General features: G+C 26.6%; 1 protein-coding gene and 1 pseudogene across 1 annotated transcript; both read left to right on the top strand.

Annotated features, from left to right (window-relative positions):
- Positions 1 to 183: 183 nt before the first annotated feature.
- Positions 184 to 2,106, top strand: LOC111035656. The gene is made up of 2 exons (XM_022317357.1): positions 184 to 410; positions 537 to 2,106. The coding sequence occupies exon 2, from the start codon at positions 557 to 559 to the stop codon at positions 1,781 to 1,783; it is 1,227 nt and encodes a 408-aa protein (XP_022173049.1). The 5' UTR covers positions 184 to 410; positions 537 to 556; the 3' UTR covers positions 1,784 to 2,106.
- A 6,084-nt stretch (positions 2,107 to 8,190) lies between these two features.
- On the top strand, positions 8,191 to 13,789 carry LOC111035519 (annotated as a pseudogene).
- The last annotated feature ends 13,476 nt before the right edge of the window (positions 13,790 to 27,265 follow it).

The raw sequence follows: 27,265 nt of genomic DNA, 5'->3' as shown, positions 1-27,265 counted from the left end.
ACATTATGACAATAAATTGTGTTTAAGTATTATGTTCGTGAAAAACATGATATCGAGTTATTATTTTACCTCCGTGTTTGGAGGAATAAATCCGTACCTTCCTCCATGGCTGTTAGGAAATCGACGCCACATAATATTTTATCTGTATGTAATTGATGATAAGTGATAACACATTATAATATGATTATTTCATTTTTTTTTGTTTTTATTGTATGTTATGTTGTTTCATTGTAATTTTGACCCAATGCAAGCGATTGGATATTGAATATTTTCATTCATTAGAGTTGGGTCAACTGCGTTTTATTTGAAACTAAAATTTTTTTTACTTTAAGTTCGTCGTACGTTGCAAAAATTTGAGTGATCTTGGTGAAAACGTAATTTGCAATACTATCCCTAACTACGTATAGTAGGTGAGAACGATATACTGTCATAAATACATTAAATAACTTAAATAATATTCTATGATGTATTATATTACTAAATATCTTTGAAAATCAAAGTATAGAAATTGGGTCGAAATTGTTTTGCTTTTTTAGGTGGTACGTATTTGTGCGAAATGGAAGACCCACCGAGCTCAAGTAGTTACTCATTGGATTCAAGTAGCACAACCAAGTCCATAGTTATTCCGATTGGTCCACTTTCACCTTATTCTGGTGATTTTGGTGAATACTTCTCTGAACAGTATTCTGTTCTCAAGTTAGTTTTGTCTTATCTTAACTATTATGATCTTAATACACTTCGCGAAGTCAATTGTTCTTTGAAAATAGCTACTGACATACTATTAAAGAAACGAACATGGATTCAAGCTGCTTCTCTAAATTATATGCACGGAACTGATCATCGACCAGAGCCAATACACAGCGGACATTTTATTGATTTAAGAATTGAACCAAAAGTATTGTTTACTTTTGAAGGTATGGCTGGTGGACCTTCCTCTAGATCCAGGCCAAAAATTTGTATGCGCTTACGTGATAGGAACGATAACCGTTTCTTTCCCAGAAGTGACATAGTGCCTAAATCAGTTAAGACATTTGTACCAATTGGCGCTAAAGGTATTATTTATCCAGACAAGAATGAAAAAAATGAATTGATAACTGTTCAGACGATGATGCATAAAAAATTGGCACTTCTCTATTTGCCTACAACTGACAGTTATGATGTAAGTGTATTTACTCGTGTAGTTACATCTGACTCGTTTATACAAGAACCAATACGTGAATTTTTTCATAGTGATCCACGTCCCATAAGAGGGATAATATTTTTAAAAGTCGGAGCACCACATATCGATGGAATGATAAGGTTTATTGTGAAAATGGTATCTAACAATCAGTCTGAGCCATTTGCGTTATCTGGAGGACATGTATCAAGCTTAGATTATGATAATCCACCAAAAAAAAATATTCCTGGTGTTTTGAAGGCAATTATATTTCGTGGAAATGGTATACGTTGTGTGTCAGATTTCATTGGCTCTACAACGGATGATGGAGTGCTTGAGGGATTAAAACATACTGCACTGTATGTTAACAAAACTTTTGGAAAATTGAACATTCATAAGACATTCATAATGATGTTCCAGTGCGTAGATAGACATTCATTACCCATTGAAGATAATACTCATCTTGCCAAAACATTTCCAAATATCCCAATTTTTGGTATGCAAACTTGGGGAGAAATTGGGTTTAGATCTTTTAAAACACATGAATTGAAATTTGCTCCTAAAAAACGAAAATTATCCATAATGCATTCAGTCAAAACCACATACATGATTGTTTCTATAGATTAATAATAATAATATTATATTAATACCTTATATCATTGATTATAAATACTACAGCTCGCTCACTGCGTTACAAAAAACTTAGAGCTGAATATACTAGCTATCCCGGTGTTTTTATCCAAAACTTACTAGGCGGTCTTAACCTGGCTGCCAAGTCAGTTAATTCTAGTGTGGATAACAACACCAGGATCACTAGTAAATTCAGCTCTAAGTGTTTTGTACCACAGTGAGAAATCTATAGTATTTTTATCAACGCTAATATTAATTTTACTTTTAATATTTTTAAGTATTTTAATAATTTAATTTTTCTTTGTTTTTATTTTCTTGATTAACTTTTATTGTTTTCCTTGTTAAATATTTTATTTTGTTTCTGATTAAATTGATAATTATTATTTTTTCAATAATATGACTGCAAAATATGAAGTATTTTACTGTTATGATTTGATTTTTATTTTAGACAACTATTCATAAACTTGAAGAGTATTATTGATGTGTGTGGTTCATATTTATATTTATTAACTTACGTAATATTTTATTATTGTTTTAAAAATTATTCCATTCATTAAATAGATTGTTAAATAATTTTTTCACGATTTGTAATATTTTTATATTACGTATTGTTGTAAACAAAATAATTTTAAATGGTTTTTTATTGTACACAACTTTGCTTGAACATTTGTTGTCAAACATTTTAGTTCTTTTGATATAATTTTCATAACAATTCTGCATTCACTTTATATATAATTAGTTGAGCAAGTCTTGTATAGTTATATATTTTTCCATAGGTTAAACTATAAAAACCATGTTTAATTTTTATTTGTTTTTATTTTATACATAAGTATTTTGGCTGTTTTCATTTTTTTTTATACATTAATAATTCTGTATACACATGCAAATATGTGTGCTATTGTTACTTAAAAATAACATTTCAAACAAATGTAGAACTATGGAGTTCTAAGAATTATAGTACAGTGAAACTTCCCCTAACAGACACCTCCAAATAGCAGATGTTTTTTTTCGGATACAAACTGAACCCTTTGAATTGTGTATACCTCCGAATACTGGACAACATTTTAGTGACCAAGAGTGTCATGATTTAGATGTTTCTCTGTGTATGTAAGTGAAATTAGATATCTATGACATTTAATCACTTGTTATAAATATTTATTCTTTAAATTATGCATATCTTAATCATCAATGCTGTTAATTGTGTTAAAACTAGCCAAATAATTAAAAAATGTTTTTTACAGCTAGTTTAATTAAATTTAAGACACAATATGCAAGTCTGACTTATCTTCATGTAATTTTTTAAGTACAGTGATTCATGAGCTGATCTCAAAATGTATCATTCCCAAAGTAATTTTTATCTTGATCCTAATTGTTTTGAAAGACTATAGTGAATATACACTTGAAATTTTATGTTTAATATGCTCTAAAAGACTTAATAGTTATTATACTCTTGAAAATTTGTGTTTGATATATTTAAGGTTATATAATTGGTTTTTTATACTATTGCCAAACTATTAATGTTAAATGATCATTTATGTATATTAATATTAAGGTTATAATTTTATACTTTTATTTGTATTTGATTCATTTTACAAATTTGAAATTGTTATTTTATTTTACTAAACCATTATCTATTTATATTTTGATTCCCACCTAGTAGGTATTCATCATACTAGATTTATAACTGATATTTATGTAATATTTTATATAATCTATTATATATATGTATTATTACACTTTTGTATTCATTTTTGTTTGCATCCAATAAGACTTAAAATTGTTGGAATAATTATTAACAACTTATAATTTCTACAAGCATATACAGGATATCCCCTTAAGGATATACCCATAAGTTGTAGAGGTGGACAAAATCCGGTTTTTTGCTGTTTTACCTACAAACTAAAAAATGATTAAAAATTATGAAATTAATGAAAATAAAATGTTGAAAGGTCAAATTTTTTAGAAAAATAAACTCTACAAAACGGATTATTAAACTTCAGTTATTTCAAAAATAAAAAAAAATGAATACCTAAATATATTTTTAAACTTTTTTGCCAAAAATTTAATTGAATTAAAAAATAAAATATATGTAATCCTTGTTTGTGAGTCTAATAAAAAAAACAGATTTATGATATATTTATTATCTCAGGAGATATGGTAATTTGTAAATCCTCATGGACACCTGTATTATGTTAATACCTTTCTATAATTTTAACAATAATTATGTTATTTTATTGAATTTTCATTTTTAAGTATCTATTTAAAAATACTCTGTATTACAAGATAACATATAATAATTTTGAATTTTAAATCCAACTTCAACTATTCTTACCACGTAATAAAAGAATTCGTCAAAATATATGATTTTATTATTTTCTTTATGTATAAATTGTGGATTATAAACATTGGTTTTAATTAAGTATAATATTTTGATTGAAAAATTTATAAAATTTATAAAAATCTAATTTAATTGTATACAATGTTTTAAAAATACTTTAAGCCGTTGAAAGTAACAGGGTTAAGTAGCCTTTCATAATTATTTAGTCACAATTATGTTAAAATTTTATATACTTACTCACGCATAATATTTTTACTTATTAAATATTATTGATTATTCTTCATTAGTTTTAATTATTGTGAATACATCTAGTATACTTACCTTAAAACAAATATTGTTTTTACCTATCTTGTAAATACAAAAATTATTATTTTCTACGCTTTATTATTTATTGTCCATAGACTTAATAAACTACTCTTATAATTGTGTGATGTTATTATGTATGTATGCAATTAAAAGTAAAACATATTTAAATGCTGTAAAAAAAAAACATATTTATTTATTTTTGATTTACACGGAGTATGAAAATTAATGATTAAAATTGACCAGTATAATGTCCTTTGAAATTTAATTCGGAACAATGTGATTCATATATTTTATACAGCCCATTTATGTCTTCCTTATATCTGTTATTAAATATAATTTAACTTAGATGTGCACCTTAAAGTCATAGTATTATTATTATTATATTTAGTTATAGATTCATTTATGATATACAAGTATTATTATTTTACTATTGAATATATCAAGGAAGTAGATATTTTAACCTAACCAACATTTTATCAAAAAGATTCACAATTATAGCTGATAGTTATCATACTTTTATTTTAGATAAATTATAAAAAATATTCATTTACATCATCAATATAAATTTATATAAATTATTACATTTGTATCAGTTCAAAAGTAATTGTTTTTTTATGTAGTACTACATATCTAAAAATATTTTACAAATAATATTATGTTATAAATTATAAGTAGTTTTATTATAAAATAAACGCTCAAATAATACAAAGTAATCGTCTATTTAAAATATTCATTAATTAATATTGAATTAACGTACAGTTTGAACCAGTAATTTGTATTATTAATATCAATACTTCATGATCCATATATTAGCTGTATTTAGAGAGCCTAGATTATCTAAGTTCTCTAGCTGTATGTGCCCAAATTACGCCTACAACTACCCATATATTATTATTATATTAAATTGAAATAATGGTGCTAGCTTTAATACTAAAAAAAATGTTGTTAATTATATCAGCAAATGAATTGACTTGAAAATTGAGATAAGAATTTTACTTTTAAGTTAATTTTCACTGATGTTTGTTTTGTATACACATAGGTTACGTAAACAAATGTTTAATTTATCTAATAGGTACATAATATAATATTCAAAAAGTATTTCACTGTTTAATTCATCTTTCGGAAAATCATACATCCCATTATTCATACAAGCATACATGTTTTTATTTGGTTCAAATTTAACTCATGTAGTGATTTTCACATATTCACTAGTGTTTATCAAACCATGTATTGTTTTTGTCATTAATTTATTCCTCAATTTGGTTTTTATTAGATTTACTTGAGAAAACAAATTTACCGCGGTACAGACAAAACAATGAGAACAAACTCTCCAAGATTAAGAAACAGCATATTCCCATTGACTTAGTACAAATAAAGATCTAACCAAAACATGTCTACATTTTTATTTTTAAGTATATCATTTCTGAATCAAATTATGAATTTAATTTTTATCATTCAGCATCAATCAATTGCTTATGATTTTCATCATCACATATTCTTGGGCATAAAATAATAAAATTTACATAAGTATTAGAATGTTGTTAACTAAATATATGTTTAGTCTGGTATAAAGGTGATATAAAATATAGGTAGTGAAGATAACATTTTATCATAAAAATCAAACCGTAATATTATTTTAATCAAAAAAAGTCTACATCTTCTTAACTCATCAAAGTACATTGATATTCTAATTTTGTGTTAATACAAATATTGATGTACCTAAATAGATACTTTTAAGTTGTAAAACTGTGATTTGTCTTTGGAATCAATTATAAATAGATTTGGAATTTTCTTAACAAATGAAAAAAGTATATTTTTATAAAGGTCAGACATTTTTGTATATATTGAATCAATAACTGTTTAATCACTTTAGAATAATTTGTTTAAAAATATTATTTTAGCAAGAATATAGTTTAGAAATGTATAGTACACAAACTAAAGGATCGTGTAAATGTTTTCTACCATTTTTAGCTTATCATCTTTATAATTCTTGGCAAAATATTTTTTAGTCACTCATTGTTCAATAATACAATAAACTAAAATAGTAAGAGATAACCATCTGGTTTGGGATGGTTATATTTAATGGAAACATCTACCCTCACAGAGATCCTGAAATTCTTTAAATTTTGATATTCGTTTGCAGCTTGCTTTAAAATAATTTAATCTTGATTACCAGGTCTTTGCAGTTTCTAGGAAGTGTTTTACAGGCCGTATTAGCGACAACATGTAGGCTATGACAAATACATTTTTGTAGATAGAAACCAATGAAAATACAAAAACTATTACATACAGTATTTATTGGTGATAATAAAATAAAGAATAAATTTGCTCTCCAAATAATATAAAATTATGTACTCCAACAAGGTGTTACAACTATTTGTCACGAAACCTAAATTAAATTATACATATTTTTGATAAAAAATAAAATATAATATTAAGTGGGAAAAATGGGATTCAATAGTCAATACTGACCGTTTTTAAGGAGTTTAATATAGGCAATTTCTTATGTGTATGCATGTTGTGTACAAAATAAACGACGGGGCACGTACGTAATTTACAAAAATATTAATTGTTATTTTAAAAATTATTTGTTTTGTAGTTGATATTTGCTTACCAATTATATTATTCAATGCAATTTTATTTTCATTAAAAGAATTTAGTAGGTATTGTACTGTATAATATTTCAGCAGTTTCTTCGCACTCTCTGGGTCCATGAATTGATCTAATACCCAACATTTTGTTTCTTATTTATTTATCTCCAAATCACAGTGTTCAATACAAATCACCATATTCTTAACTGCTCCTACATACGTACTTTCATCTAATACAACACTAAATTAGTAGAATTTTAATTTTCTTGCTAAAAGTTCGTGATAGCATTTCCCGATAACATTATTTTTTATATAATATGCCGATGCTTTAGTTCGACCGATATTTAAACTTTTTGTTATATTTTAATCATAAAATGCTTCTTGGTATAATTTATTTTAATGGTCTATAATATTTAATGAAAAATTATGCTCAGCTATAAATCCACATAATACCTATTTCTCCTTTTTGATTTGTTCTTGAAGTCTAAAGCCTTTTGAATACAAATTAATTATTCATCGGATGTTCTATAATTTTGGTTAAACGAACGAATGATTTATGGTTTTTATGTGATTTGATTTTTTTAATAGTTGGTTCCGTTGTTAAATCAATGACACATAACTTACATTTCGCTTTTTGTGGTTCATTTATAACTGATGTGAAAAAACTTAATCATAATGATGATCCATCTATTCTGCACGACATTTTTGTTTTTGTGTGTTTGTTTGTAAGTTGTTTTGATTTCTCGGAGGTTTTATCAATATCTTCAAAATCGATCTTAATTTGATAATCTTGTAAGAGTTCTACAGATTTATGTGCACACTACGTTAAAGATACACATGATGTACACTGCTCCGTCCAGTACGTCACTACTACACTAGCCACTCGTACAGTAGACGTCGTAAAGACGAATATCGTAATAGACTTAAACTGACTTATCAAAAACCAATGGATAAATATTTTTAATGAGATGTAAATGCTGCTGTTTTTCCAGGATTTCAAGGATGATCTCACTATAACGGTATTGCAGGAATAGCAGCTGCTATGCGCCTGGCTACTACCCAGGAATTCAAAGACTACTAAAAACGAGTTTTAAGCAATTGTAAACAATTAGCTGAATTCTTAATGACATATCGGAGACAAGATAACCACTGATGGTACAGATGTTCATATGTGGTTAGTTGATCTTCGACCAATTATTTGACAGGTTCTAAAGCAAACTTCACTCTACAAACCGTAGAGATTACGTATTATAAAAATACCGGAAATTAATCTAGAGTCTAGACATTTATATTCAATTTATATCATATTAAACTGGAAATATTATAAATAATTTATCTTTAAATATTAGTTCCCGGTGACAAAAGTGCATGAATCCTTATGGTATTAATTTTTGTACACCAGCCCTTAAAACACGAAGAATGGTGGAAAATGATGTAACTAATTATAATAATTATATTAAATGACAATTTTTTTGTATTTTGTGTTACTGAATTGTAATGCATTAGGTTTGAACTTAGCATTGGATGCTCAAAATAAATAGTATCTGGTCTAAAATTAGTGAACTTCAAATCCACTCTTACTTCAGGTCCAGTGTTTGTTGATCCTGTAAAAGACATTACAAAAGAAGAAGACATTTTGCAGAGCAGTTTTATACTTCCATCAATACATATTTGTATTCAACACTAAAGCGATAACATTGTTGATAACGTGTTATTTAATATTTGTGCCAAATTTAAATTTATATTTTTGATAGGTACTGCATCAATTAATTTTATACATTCCAAAAAAATTATTAATGCATTAGGAAAATTAAGTTAATTTTTAAAATTGTTATCCTCTTTTTTATGAAATAAAAATATATATTTACAAAATGTTAGTAATGTATTATGCCTTTGTATGTAGGTGCTATGTTGTAAACTTGATTCATGAATCATAATATATTAATATCTGATGGGTACCTACATGAGCTAAGATAATTTAGATTTTAGTGCATGGTACGTAGTAAAGGTTTCTGAGTACGACATTATCAAAACAATGTCCTTTTTTTAAAAAAAAAAAGTTATCTACACTTTTTTTTTTTTTGTTTCTTGGTTACATTTCTGAATTTGCTTTAATTTGTTACAGTCATAATGATATGAACAAATATTTTATAAAATTATTTATTTATCCTTAGCGTTTTAAAATACATGGCATTTCGTGTGTGCATTAATTATAAATAATGATACCCGTTAAATAGTGGGGTGGACATGAACTAACGAACAGATGAAATGCCGTTTCTACTTTCGGGTGCGCGAGCCGGGTCCAGCACGTCGCGACGTCAGTATTATCGTAGTATTGCTAAGTATCAGTGATGCATACCTACTGAATAATAAATGATATTTAGCTATTACTCAAATATTTTTATCTATTGATAATATTTAAAAAATATATTGATGAAGAGTATAATAATAATAGTAGGTTATAGTAAGTTTATTGATTGTGACAATCTTTATAAGTTAAAGATTTTCCTTATCTTGTAAATTAAATCATTTACATAGTGAAATACTAAAAATTCTAAGGCCATCATTATTTTATTAGGATATGGTTCTACATCATCTGCAGCACTGCCATTTAGATTTGGTTCTTCTACAACGTCAGGTAGTCGAGCTTCTTCTTTTGGTTTTAGAGTACTTTCAACTAGTGCAGCACCAACATTTGGATTTGTAACCGTTACTACTACAGTACCAACTTTTGGGTTTGGTGCAGCTGCTGCTGCTCCATCATCGCAATCAATATTTTCTGGTTTAGGGCAATCACAACCTACTCTATCAGTTGGTAAATGATATTTTAATTAATTTTTTTTACTCGAAATAAAATACTATTTTTAATTTTCAATGTGGTGCTTTAAAAATAAAATATTAATTTACAAATCTAGCATAAGACCAATATGGACCTATGGTATTCAAATATGGGGCCCAGCGAAACCAGCTAACATCCGCCCCATTCAAGCCTTTCAATCCATATCATTAAGATTCTTAACCGGTGCTCCGTGGTATATCACAAATTCAGCTCTCCATAATGACTTAAAACTTCCCATAGTAAATGAACTTGCTAAAAGCTACTATAAAAAATTCCATTCCAAATTAATTAATCATTCTTACCCCTTTATCAACAACATGTCTTCTCTCACATTACCTCTTAATATTCCTCAACGATTAAAAAGAAATTGGGCTAGAGACCTTCTAAACTAAATCTAAAATTAAAAATAAAATAATTAAAAAAATTGCAATGCCCAAACTCAAATTTTCTGAGGTTCTGTCACTGGACAGTCTCCTTTTCATGTGCTACATGTCTTCTTTAATCATTGGCATAATTGTTACTTATTGTTTTTGTGTGTAAACAGGTTGTAATATTTTTAAATAAAAAAAAAAAAATGTGGTGCTTGTAAATCTTTCATTTGAAGCCAAGCCGTTTAGTACAACAGTAGCAACTACATTTCCATTGTTTAGTCACTCCTTTTTCTCAAGGTGAATATTATTCAATATTATTTATCTAGTATTAAGCTAAACCAAATACAAATGTTGTAAGCATCTACAGTACAAAATGAATAAAACCACATATTTTGTTTTCATTTTTAAGTACTATATGCACTAAATTATTTCAGCTAGTATTTGTTTAAGATTTTAACCTCAGAATAAATTATATTAATCTATTCTGTGCTTAAGCTAAAAACAATTGGCAGTCACATGTCTGTATTCACAAAATTATATACAAATCAATTCATACACATTGATTATATTGTATACTCTATAGAATAATAATATGCTAAATAGCCCCATTATATGTCGATAACACTCAGTGGACCTAAATTAGAAATGGGGCTAAAAGCCATCGAAACTGATAGAGCAGTCAAAACTATGTCTGGAGCATTGGTTATATTCTCATTTCGGAGTTTTTTTTTCAAATCTCAAGTAATAATATACCTAAATGATTCAATGTTTTAAATTTCAGGTAATACTATTCAATTACCACAACAACAATCCCTTTCTAATTATTTAGTCCTAGGTATTAAGTATTTGGGTAGTTAATTCAATTGTAAATTTGTAAATTATTTGGAGATGAAAAGAGATTTTGTTATTTGTAAACTTAACTTGCTGCAAGCTTGTTGGGGTATTGGAAAAGGTATAAACCATAAAGTATTCTGTATTATTTCATATTTATTAATATTAATGGTGATATTATTTTGTTGGTTTATTATTTATTTATATTATTATTTTTTAGAATTGTATGAATTGAATATGCGACCAGTTAAGTATACTCGTCAAAACTCGCTCTGTCGTTTTAAAGCTATTACAGAGAGTGTGAAACCAATATCATCAAGTAGAGATGCACTTGTGGCAATGAATATAAAATAAAAAATGGATGAAATACAGTGATGATAGTTTTTAAAAATAGAAATTTCAAATAACATCTATTTTTTTATGACTTATTATACAATTACCTATAATAAAAGTAATAAATAGTAATAAGTTTGCAATTACCGCCATACAAGATATTTATTGTCCCATTTGACATATAAATGGATCTTTGCCAAAATAGCTCAAAAGTAATAACAATATAGGGTTAAAAATAAAAAAAACGTTGTTATTAAATTATAAAATTTTTTAATCCTTACTTTCTTAAATATAAATCATAATAAAATTACTGTTATATTAAAATAACTAAGAAACAACGCTGCAAGCAACTGCTATTAACATACTATGATTTTGGCTGAATATAATTTTTGTATTAATAACAAAAATTATTTTTTTATAAGCATAGATAACATTATTGTGTATTATGTAAAGTATAAAAAGTACAAATTATTGTAAATTACCTATTATTTTATTATCTATTAATTTTAATTTATATCTTATTATTTAAATTTTGTTGTTAGAAAACAAGAAGTACAGTTTATGTCCAATTTATTTGAGGTTTTGGGTAGTAAACCTATTATAAGTGTACATTTAGATACATTAAAATCGTATACAGAAATCAAATCAATGGTTTTAATATATGTTGAAGAAAAACTTCAGAATGGTGTGTTCCATATATTTTGATCCGAAGAGAAAACAAAGTAATGATGACTGTGTAATTCTAGGAAGGACAAAACAAATTTATAATATTGATATAGTCAACTATTTAATGCAAGCAGCTCCCAAGCAACAATTATCAAGTATGAGCATTGAAAATATATTTCCATATACTGGATTTACTGAAAAAATCTTGCTGGTATAAACATTTAAAATTTTTTAACTATTAATAAATTATATTTTAGTACAGTACATACTAAGAAACTACACTTGATTTTTAATCATAAGCCAAAATTGAACTGAAAAGTAAAGTATAAATATGTTTCTCTAATATTGATTTATATTTTGATAGTGCCCCCTTGTAGTTATTCTCATTATAAGTTGTAACGAAAGGATATTTTGGAACATTTTTTTTACTTAATATATTTTTTAACATAAATTTATTTTAATTTTGCAAAATTGTATTGAATAAGGTATTCAAATTAAATTTGATAAATTATACAACTTTATTATTGTGTCGAAATGCTTCATAACAGCTATGAAGTATAATTTAGTTGTTTTTTAAAAAAATATTAATTAATGCATATTTTTAATTAAAATTATTCTTCTAAAATATATATATATATATATAAATTATTCATACATAGTTGATACTTGCATATTCGTATATTGTAATAACTAATTATTTGTATGAGGATTGATGGTTGCAGGATAAGTAAGACATTGTAAAGTTAAATTCATCATTTGAAGGGAGAATTAAATTTTCAATTTTAACAGTCCCATTATTTTATTTTCCAACTCGAGTCTCAGTGTTTTTTTCTTAAATTGAATTGAGTACCTATTTTATGATATCAGTCCATAGGTCCAAAGCTCGACACAAATGTATTGGGTGCTAGAAAAAAGTAGTAGTATCTCAAATTCAGCATTTAGTATTAGATTTAATTAATTAATCTTTTGTTCTAGATATTTTTCTTGAAATTCGTTATCATTAACTAGTTTGATGTGTTTATATATTACGGTCTTAGTATTTTGATTGCTGATTTAACACTGGTATTCCTATAATTTTATTAAAACATATTTGTTTATATTTATAGGAATTGATGCACGAGTTTGGAAACAAGCTGAAGCAGATAATCAAAATCCAGCAGTATTCATACCAGTGCCAACTTGGTATTTCAGAGTGATGTTGGAAGCATAAATGTCATAATGAACAAGTTACTGTACATAAGTTAATACTTAACAGTATTGCAGACAGATTATTGGAATTAGCTAGAAAAAAAATAAGAGTGGTAACTAAGCTTGAACAATGCACAGACAAAATAGATCAACTAACACACAGGATTGTTAAAGTATCGGAAGGTCAAATGGTCATCTTCAATGGAGGAATGGCTCTTAGGCCTGAAGAAAAAACAATGAAAAATCAATTAAACAACAATATTATTATTGAAAAATTTGGAACTATCTGAAGACTGAAAGTAATTTAGGTTGTATTCTGCAAGTAGCTGAAAAAATTAAACATGTGAGTGAAAATATAATTAATTTTTAATATAAAGATATTGTACATCTAACATAATAATACATTTTATAAAAAATTGTAATTTAATTGAATAGTTCTTAGAACTTCAACAAACAATGATATTCGAAATGCATACAGTAATCAAAGAAGATTTCAACTCGGTAAATTTAATGAAAAAGTCATTTGGAAATGTACTATAGTTGATTGAATATTAATGGATAAATCAATAAAAAAATAGATGTGATTAAATTAGTGAAAATTTTATTATATTTCATAATAATAACATTTTATGCAATATTGGTTATTATTTATATATTAAAAATAATTATTTTGTACATTATCTGAGTTTGTTAAAACAAAATTAATTATTGTAGCCTTAATTTTCTTACTCATTTTTATTGCAGTTCAATATTGTTTTAGTTTATACTATAATTAGTTTAAAAATGTAGATAAATTTACTTTGTAGATTTTATTTTTAAAAATTATTTTAATGATATGTAATTAATATTTAATGTATATTACAGCACAAATATCTTTTTAGTTCTTGGACATGTGTAGAATTTGAATTTTTCTTATTTGATTTAAAGCACTAAAAGGTAAAATCACTACATTTATTGATATAAATATTTTTTGTCTGGGCGATTTCTCTAGTTTTCTTAAAAGACTACCACTACTTACAACTTAACATTATGAGAAAAAATATTCTCTTTCAAAATAATAAATTTGTATAAAATATTAGTTATTCTTAGAAATGTAGTATTATTTGTGGTTATTTCATGTTAATCAAGGGTGTCTGCAGTGATTGTGCAAGTAAAGGCAGTTCCTCACTGGGCTTTTATCTGAACAATTTTATTCAGAATCTTTTTAATGCCGGGTTTTTTTAAACAAAATACTTCTATGCCCTAAAAACTCAGAATAATGCACTCAAAAATGGACTACATTATTTACATTTTTAATAATTTTTACATAAATTTGGTAAAAATGAAAATATACATTTTAAAGGATTGTAAAAAGTTTTACAGTTCGAACTTATCGTTTTGAAATGTTTTATTCTGGAAACACATTTATTTTCATAAATTATTGTTTTTTCTTTTATAGATTTAGATCATATATTTATTTCCTTTTACTTCTATAGTTATAGTTTGTTAATTTCTATAAAAATCATACAAAAACAAATAAAATCTTAAATTAAATTTTAAATTTCTAAATTTGGATTCAAAAAAATTTAGAAATGCCACACAAAACTTAAAATTCTGTAAAAAATTACTATAAAATTTAAAATTATTAACAAATACAAAATAAAATCTTATTATGATTCAAAAATATATGAAACATGTATTTTATAAGACGACTATATTGTTAGATTCGGAAAACGAATCCTAAATGCATCGAAATCTTAGTCTTATTCATTATGTAAAATAAAATATTTTAAATAAATATTCAAAAAAAAAATTATAAACAATTTTCAACCTAGGGATTTTTATTACACTCTATGAACGTCGAAACTAAGAATGTTGCCTTTATAGATTTATAGAATGTAATGATGGGGCCAAGAACAGTGTGAACAAGTTTTCACATTTTTATAAAATAATTAAATGTTCATAGATTGTATACAATAGTTTCAGGTTTGTGGTAGATATCGATGGATGAATAAGCTGGGAACATTTAATTTTATAAATAACCCAAAATTATCAAATTAATGATAAAATTGAAAAAAAATAATTTGTTGCAGGTAGTTATAATATAACATATCAATTAATTCAAATTAATGCTGAAAGATGACTTAACATGTCACAAACTACTTTATCAGCTATAACTAATCGGATAGTAAAATTAATAATTAAAAACTAAAAAAATATTGCTACCTTCCCCTTGAAAATGTATGTCAAATGGTTGTTTGTGATGAATGTATACCCTATTCGTGGCCGATTTAATATAAATTTCTCTTTTTTTCTCTTTCCTCTTTAGTCCTGGGTATTGTCATAACTTTGATGTTTTTTTTGTTTTTTTGTTTAACTTTGTATTCTGGTTTGTCCATTGGTTTAAATAGGATATGATCTGTTTGTTTTTATATGTCTTCATATGTGTATATATCGAGGATTATGGTGTCATTGGAGGTGGCAGCATTCGAAGCTTCTAAATCTGCTTTTTCGTTGCCTTGTATTTCGCAGTGCCCATATGGTTATATCTCGTGCTTCGTAATTTTTTTTCAGGTATAGTTTGAATATGTATGATGGGTGTGTTGTGTTTTGGATTACTGTGATGCTACCGAATGAGTCATCACTGATTACGAGATAATTATTGTGTGTTTTTTCTTTGTTTTCTAATACATAATATAATGATTTGTATTAACCAGGGTGGTGTGGTTTGTGGTTTTCTTGTTACTCTTTCTCCTCTATTTATTTGTAGTTTTTCGGCTTCTTTGATTCTGTTGTCTGTATAATAGTTTACTGGGTTATTCTTTTTTTTATTGTTCGAGCTGGGTAGAGTACACTTTTAAACGTACATTTCGCCAGCCCCCCCAAATACAATTTTCAAATTTTTTTTGTTGTTAATCATTAGTGTGCCATTAGTGTGAATTTGTGTGACCAATTTCGGAATTTGTGCGATACTGGATCAAACGTAAATTCAAAAATATGTAAGGGGGGCTGGAGAAATGTTCCCCAGCCCCCCCTCATGGAAAAAATTGCGATTTCGAAATTTTTCTTTTGCCAAACATTAGTGCGCCATTAGTGTGAATTTGTGCGACCATAACCAGAATTTGTGCGATATCCGTTGTACTCGGAAAATTCGTTTTTCTAATTTTCGCATTTCCCCAGCCCCCCTTCGTGGAAAAAATTGCGATTTCGAAATTTTTCTTTTGCCAAACATTATTGTGCCGTCAACCAGGTAAGTAAATAGATGTTCTCATTTTATTATGTCGTGTTTTTATTTTAGTATTTTGTATCATTATTCATTTTATAGAGTATTTACCAATAACAATTTTGTAGTGATTTCTGCCTAAGTTAAAAATTTAACTTTTTGTTGAATTTAAAAATGATTCTTATCTAGAAACATTTGATTTAAACTTTGGATCAAATTCAAAATTGTTGATAATCAGTAATCTCCAATTACTATAATAGTATGTACATTGTATACAGATATAAAATAAGACCTATAGATTGCATGCTTTTTCAGAAAAAAATATCACATAATTGTATTTTCTATATCATTTTAAAGGCCTATAATGTCCCTTTTTTTTTTTTTTGATAAATCGTTTTGGTAGGTCATATTTAATTCAAATAAATGTAAAAATTATAAATAACACTACATATTAATATAAATTAGTCAAACTAAGGTTTCTAATATTATGACGTTTGTTTTTAATCTTAATTTAATCTTTTGATTTAAGCTAAATGAATTTTGTTATTTATATTAAAATAATAAATTCATAAATACTTTATTGATACGTGGTAAAAATGATTATATTTTGTATAGTGGTTGAGTGGGCCTGGGTTAGAGTAAGTTAATGTGTGCTCGGTTCACTTAGACCTCCTATATTGGCTGTGCACTTGCTGCTAACATTGTTTTTCCGATATAAATCTAAGAATATCGATGCTCGGTCTTGTTTGTATTATTTTGTTTATAGGTTTGTTCATCCTTGATACGTCTAACATTTTCACAAGACTCATAGGTAAATTTAGTGTTGTGTTGAAGCTGTAAGGATAGGTTTTGTGTACTTCAATTTATTAAACATATTAGTGTGATATTTGTATTCTGTATATTTTTTCTTTTATTATAACGAAAACAAAATTAATTTATTATTGATAATATATAATACTTAAATTGTATAAATTAAAAACTCACACGATACAACTTTAGATTCGTTCACTGGAATGGTTTTTTTGTTTAAATCGTCAAATAACTGCCAATTTTTATTCCCCCTTTTGGCATATGCTTGGTAGTGTCCTATCGAATTCCTAAGTGAAGTCCGACCTTTTTTATAACTTACGACCCCTCTAAGTTCATATGTTTTTGAACTATGTATCAGTAGTTGAGGGATGTCAGCTAATTTTATTTCAACATGTGCAGCAGCCTCAGATGAACGGTTCAATGAAATTACCTCTTCTCCTTGAATAATCAAAAATTCAAAATAAGATTATTTTTAAAGTAAAAAATGTATTTTATTTTTATGAGTTAAATACTTCATGATTAAAAGCCTTATTTACCTTCCCAATATAGTTTATCAATAAGGATATGCATTTCAGATGTATCTGAAATTATTTCTTTTATTCCGTTGCATATTTTTCCTGAATCACACACAATTCGACCACATAAAGACGTTTCAGGGCGTTTACGGTTATCCAAAAGTCGTTGGATGTCATTAATTTTACCATCTGTTGTTTGATACGTTAAATATACAAGGGAATGGGTGGATTTATTACGTAGCTCACAATTTGACGAGCATTGTACACTCTCTCTAACAGATGGAAAATCTTCTAACATCATATCTAAAACATAGGCAAAAGTCGATTCACATTTTGCCAATGTTATATTGTATTCCAAAGGTTGAAGTTCAGGGTTCATTTTATCAATGATAAGATCAGCTCTTTCCGAGTAAGTACTTGATGATATCCCATGTTTTACAATTTTTGAAATAAAATTAAAAAAATGATGTGCACCAACAGAATCAACCTTTTCGGAATATTTTTGGCTATCACAATACGCTACCTAAAAAAATAATGGTTGAATAAATTAAGTCATACACAAATTATATATCAACGGGGTTAAAATTAAAATGTTTACCATCAACAACGAAGCCAAGGAGTCAAATGCACAAGTGTTAGTCAATGCAATTCTACCTTGTACTACATTAGACTTAACACTCTTAAGTTCTGTGGAACGAGATCCATTTTTCAGTATAGGAAGCGACGTTATTTTTTTTGAATTGTTAAGGTCCAAATGTCTTAAGTGTGGGTTTGTGATAAGGTAAGACTTATTTTTTCTCTGGCTTTTCCGATTCCACGATTCTACAGCTATTCGTTCTTCGTTTGAGTTTTCATTTATTTTACAATAATTATTATTTACATACGTATTTTCCTCCAATATCCAACACGAGAAACAAACTCTTACATCATCTTGGCCAGATCTACTTCTAGAACAAGTAGATAGTGCGTGTACCGGTATCCCACAAACAACACATTTATGAGCTCCACTTTCAGAAGGTAAGGAACCGGTAGAGCACAGAGGACAATCTAATTTGTCTGGAATTCTTAGATAATCGTTTTCTTCGCCTGAACTAATCATCATATCTACTTGGAAAGCTGATTTTTTTTGTTTTAATTCATTTCTTGTATCTACTGTATTATCTTCATCAGTCTCACTAGTTTTTCCAAATCCGATTTTCGTTGAATGGATGAGTGATACTCCACGTAGTGAACTTATATGCTGTTCCAAAAACTCTTCGATACTGACAGGTAATGTTGCAGATTTAAACGTTAAGTTCTTAAGTTTTTTAAAACTGGATTCTACTGCTGCAGAACTAGCAGTCTCTGAACCATAGCCAAACACAGAAATCATAATTCCAGACCATAATGGTAAGAGTTTCATGGATTTTATTAAAATAGGAATCAATGATGGTAAATACATTGCATTTATTCCATTTCCTTCATGAACAAATTTTTTACTTTTTTCAAAAATGGTTTCAGCCCATTTCTGAAAGGGGTTGTCTTCCGTTGGTTCATACACCAGTCCTTCTTCCATCCATGTTCTGTCACCACTCTCAGTTTCGTCATTAACTATAATTGATTCGAGTTGACTATCAAAAATACCTAAAATATAAAAATGTTTGAGTAAACTAAGTCTTTGGTAGTTGGATAAATGTAATTTACCTGTAGATGTATACTCGATCAATTTTTTTTTATGTTTTTCACACTGAGTTTCCATATTTGAGCTTGTGTCATATCCATCTGTTTCGTTCGTTAAAACTACAAAAAGCGATAGTACAATATGTTCCAAATCTTTAAAATGTTGGTATTTTATTATTTGTCCAATTGTTCTTAAAATAACTTCTTTAGCACGCCTGGATATTGTTTTTAGAGGTATCCACTGTGCAGCTAATTTAATAAAATGCGCAACATCCACTCTGATGAAGCATCTAAAGTATAAAAATAAATTTTTATTTTAAATTATTTTATTTATTATTATTTTTTCTTTATATTAGATTTGGTGAAAGGCTTCAACCACATAAGTATTAATACTACATTGACTTAATGTTTAAATAAAAACGGTATTAATATACATTAAAACTTAATACAACTATATTGACACGTTATTAACAATTTATGGTTTAGGTTTGTATTGCGCAAAAATGCAAAATTATTTTATTACATTCTTAAATAATAATGTTTACAAACAATAGTATGAATATTAGTTTATTGTAAAGTATTTAATATATTATACAGTTAATCAAAAATTATTATGGAACAAAATAAGTAATTTAGAATAAATTTCGTTGCTAATGTGTTTATTCCATATATTACATTAAATCATACTAAAGGTTCTTAGATTAGATTCTGAAATGCTGAGCGGAAGCCAGCTTGTATTGTAAAGTAAAATATTTTTAATTTAATATTTTTTTAGCATTTCAAATAATCCTGAAATGTTTTAACAAATGTATTTTAAATAATGTAAAATACTTTTTCTTTGTATTATTATTTGACGTTCTACCGCCGTATTTTAACAACCAATATTTTCATATTTTGCTATTTTATTATTTTAAATTGAATTCTTAAAATAAAATTGTGTAATACTTCAAAGAATCTATTAGATTTAATCAAATACGCTGACATAATAGTTAAAATTTACCTGATAAACCGACAACTATTTTATATACAATTTATTCAACTAAAAAAAGTTTTTGCGAAGTATTTGTAACCAAGGTTAAACAAATGTTGTATTTTTTTTAATTATTACTAAAAAAGTTCTTACTAAGTATAAAAAAAAGCTACACACGAAAAAGTATTGTTGGAAAACTCAATATAATATAATATATTAATTGCTCCGCTCTTAATCTAAAAGTATAAAATATAAAATATGTATATATAATGTAGATACGTACCTAGGTATGTAGTTTGATTTGTGAAGAGGTAATTCTTTTATAACGATATCAGCACAAATTTGAATATATGTTCTAAGTGAAGAGTATTGTGTGAAACACTGGGTAATCGCCGATAAAAGTGCTAACGACATATCAGAAACTGTCTCTTTCGGTGGCTGAACGTTACAATTTAACCATTCGGACAGCCAAAAACAAATTGATGCGCTATTGTGTCGTTCGCTTAACATGTTAGATACAGTGAATCCGTATTTCTTTTTATCATCATAGGCAAGAGCTTCATATAAGAAAACGCGTTTGGTTTTTTCTCGTCCAAATTTCGTAAAATTCTTAACGACTGATCCCGTAGCATCAATAATCAACTTTGGATAGTTTACATTACCACAGTAGTTCCGATAAATATGAATTTGTTCGTTACAATGGTAATGTAAAAAAAATGGATGTATTCCCATACTATGAAGAACATCCTTAAACTCATCTTCTTCTCTCATAAATGACAAAGCGGTTAATGCATCTTTATGCCTCTTTTTGTTTTCAATGTTACGATATTTTAAAATTCGTAACGCATTTCCCGAAGGTAAAATCGCAGGTTCTGGTGCTCCTAAATATTTATATTTCAAATTAATTATTACATTTATGAATGTATGATTGTAATTGTATTTACACAAAGTTAAAATAATTTATATATAAATTATATAATATATATTATAAATTGAAAGAATGTTTTTGATAAATTTGTAATTTGAACATTTTTATTATAGACACCTACCTATTTTTACAATACGATTAGCTTCTGATTCTCTATACGATTGACAAGAAACTCCATTTTCACAAAGAAGTTTTGCTGCTTTCTCTTTTACTGGACCAACCATTCGTCTTTTTTTATTGTTGTGTTTTTCTTGGAAATTACCTCTGTACGTACATTCCATGAGTACTCTAAAATATATATGTTTATTTAAATATTTTGTGTGTTTAACTACTGAATTAAATTGTTAATTCTCAAAAAAATTCTCTTAAGTAAATATATGCCTATTACTTTGTGTTTTCCGCTGGTCTGTGTAATACAGATCCTTCAAAATTTGATCCACATGCCGAGCAACGTCCTACAACTTTTACATACACTTGTCCAATTGGATAGACCTTAGCCCTTTTGAAAGCCAAATTACAAGGCAATTCCGTATGGATCCAAAAATGTTCCGCGAGTACTGGTGTCCAATTTCCTTTTGGTAAAACCATGTATGATCGAGAACTCGTATGACTTTTTGTTAATTTATAAACAACTTCTTTTGGTTGGATTTTTTGCCACTCTTCAGCCGATAAAGTAAATATGAAATTTTTCGATGGCATATCAATATCATTTTCACTACTAAATTCTTCACTTTCATCTGAAGACAAATGTTTTAAATTATTTACTTTAAAATATTTTCATCATATCTTTGTTTCTGCATTTGAATGTTTAACCTCGGAAACAAATCGTATTTTTAACTCATTTGTAATCATTTATATTTTGTAACCTTTTGTAATTTGTTAAGTACAACTTGCCCAACTACCTAACCTTGTATTCAATTTTTAAATTATTTGATATTTTTACTGATTAGCTTTTGACCAAAGTACCGTCTAAATTTTATTTACCATCAGAAATCACAATCATAGTTGAAGATTTAAGAATTTTTTAATGATTAAAAATTGTTTAGTGTCTGGTGTCTTCTGGTGACAAAAAACAATAAAAAAAAGCACACTTCACTGTAAAATCATACATTCATTGTTTGAATATTTTTCTCCATTTAGAATCTAATAAGAAATGCATATAGTCTAATAACTGATTTTATTTATAACAAAACTTTACAGTAGGTAAAACAATTACTAGAGGTTATAAATAATTACAAAATATTTATAAAATCAATAAATTATTCTTGACTTTAAATTTAAAGTTACTTACCACTCTTTCTGTAATCTTCAAAGTCGGTGATTGGGGCGATTACAGGTACAGATTTTTCTGTGTGAACACCAAGTCTTTCCAAAATACCATGTCGTCCTAACTGTACGAATGTATGGATTGCATTAGGAGACATTTTATAATTCAAGTGTTGACTTATATCATTTCATATTTTATTTGTAGCCACTACAATTTCTAATCAAAACAAAAATAGTTTATTATATTGAAGAGGAGCCTTTAAAAAATGAATATTATAAAATTTATAAATTTATCCTAACTAATTTTTGTAACCATTTTGTGTCAATTGCCTTTTCATACTTAGATAGTTTTTTTATCTTTATCAAAAAAATGTGTCCTCGGGAAGTTTTAATTATTTTTTTCTTAAGTGTTCAATTTGATTATTTATACAGTGATTACAATTACAACACCCAAAAACATTTGATAATCATTAAAACCATCATAGTGTTAAAAAGCCAGTTGCATATGGATTGATAATAAATCCCATTTGCCTAAAACCTCCAGGTTTTTACTCACTATCTAAATTTTAACATTGCGCAGCTATGATGTCATTGGTAATTATAATTATATTATTTAATAATTGTAATTATTTAAAATTTATTTTTAAGGCTTAACAAAAGTATAGGCGTATAGCAACTTATTCGAGAATTTTTAAAGTAACAAAAGAAGTTGATCTAATAAATGGTTTAGTATTCAGATCAAATTTTAGAATTTTTATTTTATAATTATGTACGAATTTTCCTTATAATACTTATAATATCAACTCAGCTTAAACGTCACAAGCTTTTTCTACTTTTGTAAGAGTTTGCAACTTGTTTGTTTTATTTATCTATTCTCTATAACTTTAACAAAGTTCAAATGCTTATGATTTTTATACTTACTTGTCAAACAAAAAAATAACGATTTTACCTTACAAAAATTTGTTTGTCTGACAATTCTCCATATTACGTACAATTATTATTATTTAAAAAGTTTATAGCTAACATATAGCAATAGTAACTTCACTTGGTTGAAATAAAATTAAAAAACATATACATATATAAATCGATAAATTAGGCATAAATAAATATATAAAAATATATATAATATGAATAAACTTTTTAGTACTTACCTGCAAAATTTAGTAATTACTCATTAGTCATTAGTTTAGAATAATTTAATACCTTACCTCTAGTACACATTACCACGATTAAGATTTTACTTATCATTTTAGGTAAATATTATGTTTATGAATGGATTTACTACGTCTAATTTTCACATTCTTGAAGTTGACCCCCCAACTTTACCCATTCCACATTTACTTCAAACCTATACTGATATTTTGCACCTATTTGCAATATGCTTTTTGAAATTTGCAGCTCCATATATTAACAGGTATGAACATTTTTGTGGCAAAGGGGTAGATAATTATATAACATTCCCTTTTACCTATAAGTGATATAAAGAAAGGGTGATCAAGTGGGTGTCGCTCTGCTGTACAGTAGGTTACAAGTGGGTCAGTGTACCTACAACGGGTGGTATTAAATTTGAATCTAATGATATAATATCATTGTATAAAAAAAACGATTCTGAGCAGAGGCGGTGTGTCGTCTGGCCTATAATATTACTATATTTTATGATATAATTGTAAGTACCTACCTAAAGTAATTAATTTTAGTATTAGACATTAGTAAAGACCGGATTGATTCTCTTAAAATACCCAAAATAAGATGCTAATATTCTCTAAAAAACCTTCAAATATTCTCATTATATTCTCTAAAAAATTTAAAAAATATGCAAAAATATACAATAAACATCATTATAATATGCTTTAATATGCATTTTTAAATTTTCAACAATATTTCAATATTAAGGTATTAATTAGGTATTATAACATAAAAACAATTGGTATATTTTATTTCAAATTTGTATTAATAACACACGCTATAAGTATAACACTGCAAGGTTTGTAGATAAACCTTGATAACACTGCATTTTTTCTTTTTATCAAAATTATAAAAAATAAATAAATTGTAAATGTTCAAAAAAAAATTTTCTGGCTAACCGTAATATTAAAATTAAAAATAAATACAAATTTTTTCTCACAATTTACGAAATATTCCAAAATATGTTAAATGAGTTAAATATTCTCTAACCCATGAAATATTCTCAAATATGCAAAAAAAAATTTTTCTACGTATTCAGAATTGAACGAATTGTCCACATTTTTTACCCTCATAAAGTCATAAGACTGCATAGACCCAGTAATGACATGTTAAAACATATTAATCCGGTCTTTAGACATTCGTATTTTCTACAGTAGGTTAAATTCATTTTTCCCGAAAAAAATTATGCTTGAAAATGTCATTGTGTGTATATAAAATATGAAAATACTCTCTAAAAGTTTCATATATCAACAAATAATATTTTTAAATTAAAATTAAAAAAACTAAAATCGTTATTCTTGATATTAATATATAATTAATCGTTAATTGCTTATAACAAAAAATTGTGACCATGTATTTTCAATGTTTTTCAACTATTATCGTAATAATATTTCAGGAGCCTTGTATTACATTTTCAAGTTTTTTTACCCAACAAATAAAATTGTATTAGTATTTTGAAAAAAAACTAATAAAATAGGAAACTGAAAATGTCCGTAAATAGCTCAAAACAAGTCAAAATATTTTCAAAATTGTATGTTGTATATAAAATGAAAATATAAACATTCAGTGAAACTTTCATGCATATACAGTAATTTGTTTTTGAATTACAACAAAATAAAAAAGTCGCTATATTATGAAAAATCGAAAATATTCAATGTTGTAAAATAATGAATTTAAAACGCTCATAAAGTTTGACTGACTTTCTTGTAGACATTTTTTTTTTTTTTTTTGATTAAGCCAGAAAAACTTAAAAATGAGGAATCCTGTATTACATTTTCAAACTTTATATTTAAAAAGAAATTTTTTTATGAATTTCTAACTCAAAATAAGTTGCAAATTTTCGTCATTTTTACGTATTTTGCAATATTCGAATTAAAAATGCTTATAAAATAAAATGTTCATTTTCAGTTTTCAATTTTTTTCTATAGAAGTATAAAATTTTATTTGTTGAGTAAAAGAGCTTGAAAATTTAATAAAAGGCTCCTAATACATTATTTCAAAGGCAGATGAAAAATATTCAAAATCAGTAGTCCCAATTTTATTTTATAAGCATTTAAAGTTCAAAATTTAAAGAACCACATATTTTGTTTATTTTTAAATTCTAATTGTCGACCCATAATCATTAAAAAACTATGAGGGCTACGACATAAGATATACCCTGAAATCTGAATATATCAAGACAGTACCTATAAATGCTAATTTCATCTTTCATGCGTTTCGTTTATCACGCCAATACGAAATCATTACACATAATTATTTCATATGTATCATTTTACAAATAGTAAAGGTACATTTATAATAATAATATAATTCATCGACCCGCTACATAATATTTTATGCGTCCCAAAGCAGTCTTGTTTCATTGTTGACTCGGCGACCCTATCTGGTAATCGGTAAAATAAAATATATCATAGCATTACATTTAATTTCAATTTACCTACATTAAGTTCTATTTGGTACTAATCAGTGTCTTGTCAAATTAATTAATCTTAAAATATAACATAAAAATAATAATTGACTATACTTATCCATAATACGCAAGTCTTAGTACTACATGTACCATATATGTACCACATATCAAAATTAAACTAACGGTTTTTTTTTTTTATTGAAATAAGTATATAGTTCTTAATATGTCAATAACAGACAATCATTATAATTTACTTTAGGTACTTACTAGTATTACCGGCGTCATCTGTAACAATAATTTTGTCTTTAAAAAGTAAAATTGCATCAATTGTCACAGATGGTGCTACGGCTGGTTTTCTTCCACCCATAATCACAATTGATCAAAATAAAACTCAAAATAATAAAATTAATAAAAAATCACTTTAAATAACATACGTTCTCGATGAATATCAAGACGTCACTAAGAACAAAATATTATTCGGATTTGATTTGTTAAAATATCATTATATCAATACAACAGTCAACAGATCATAAATATTATGTTTGAAATATAATTAAAGACTATTAATATACATTATACATAAATACAAATAAACTGAAATTATTCTTCCACGATAAGGTTATTATTAGCTGATGTATATTTGTACGCATGTTATTAATAATAAAAACTAAATCGCTTATAAGAAGTACCAAGACAAAAATAATATTATGGAATGATTTAATCAAAACAATATTTAGTCACTTTAATATTCGTGTTCAAAAGTTGTTTTGGTGATTATGTGCGTGTAATAACTAATCTTATATATAAAAATGAATCGCAAAATGTGTTGGTAAGCGCATAACTCAACAACGCCTGGACCAATTTGGCCAAATCTTTTTTTTAAATGTTCGTTGAAGTTCAAGGATGGTTTTTACGGCGAGAAAAATTAGAATTATTGCTGGTAACTAATAATAATATAAATATGTCGACAGATCAGTACCTAAATGTTCGGCAATCTACACTGACATACGCCATCAATATATACAATTATATTATATCATATTTGTGGGAATAACGTGAAATAATAAAAAA

The sequence above is a fragment of the Myzus persicae genome, unplaced genomic scaffold (assembly GCF_001856785.1).
Source record: "Myzus persicae strain clone G006 unplaced genomic scaffold, MPER_G0061.0, whole genome shotgun sequence".
Classification (NCBI taxonomy): Eukaryota; Metazoa; Arthropoda; class Insecta; order Hemiptera; family Aphididae; genus Myzus; species Myzus persicae.
Note: the sequence above shows the minus strand (reverse complement) of the source record. Positions and strands in the feature narration are given on the sequence as shown.

Excerpts from the sequence above, each read along its gene's own strand:
- LOC111035656 (XM_022317357.1), top strand. The coding sequence starts at position 557 with ATGGAAGACCCACCGAGCTCAAGTAGTTACTCATTGGATTCAAGTAGC.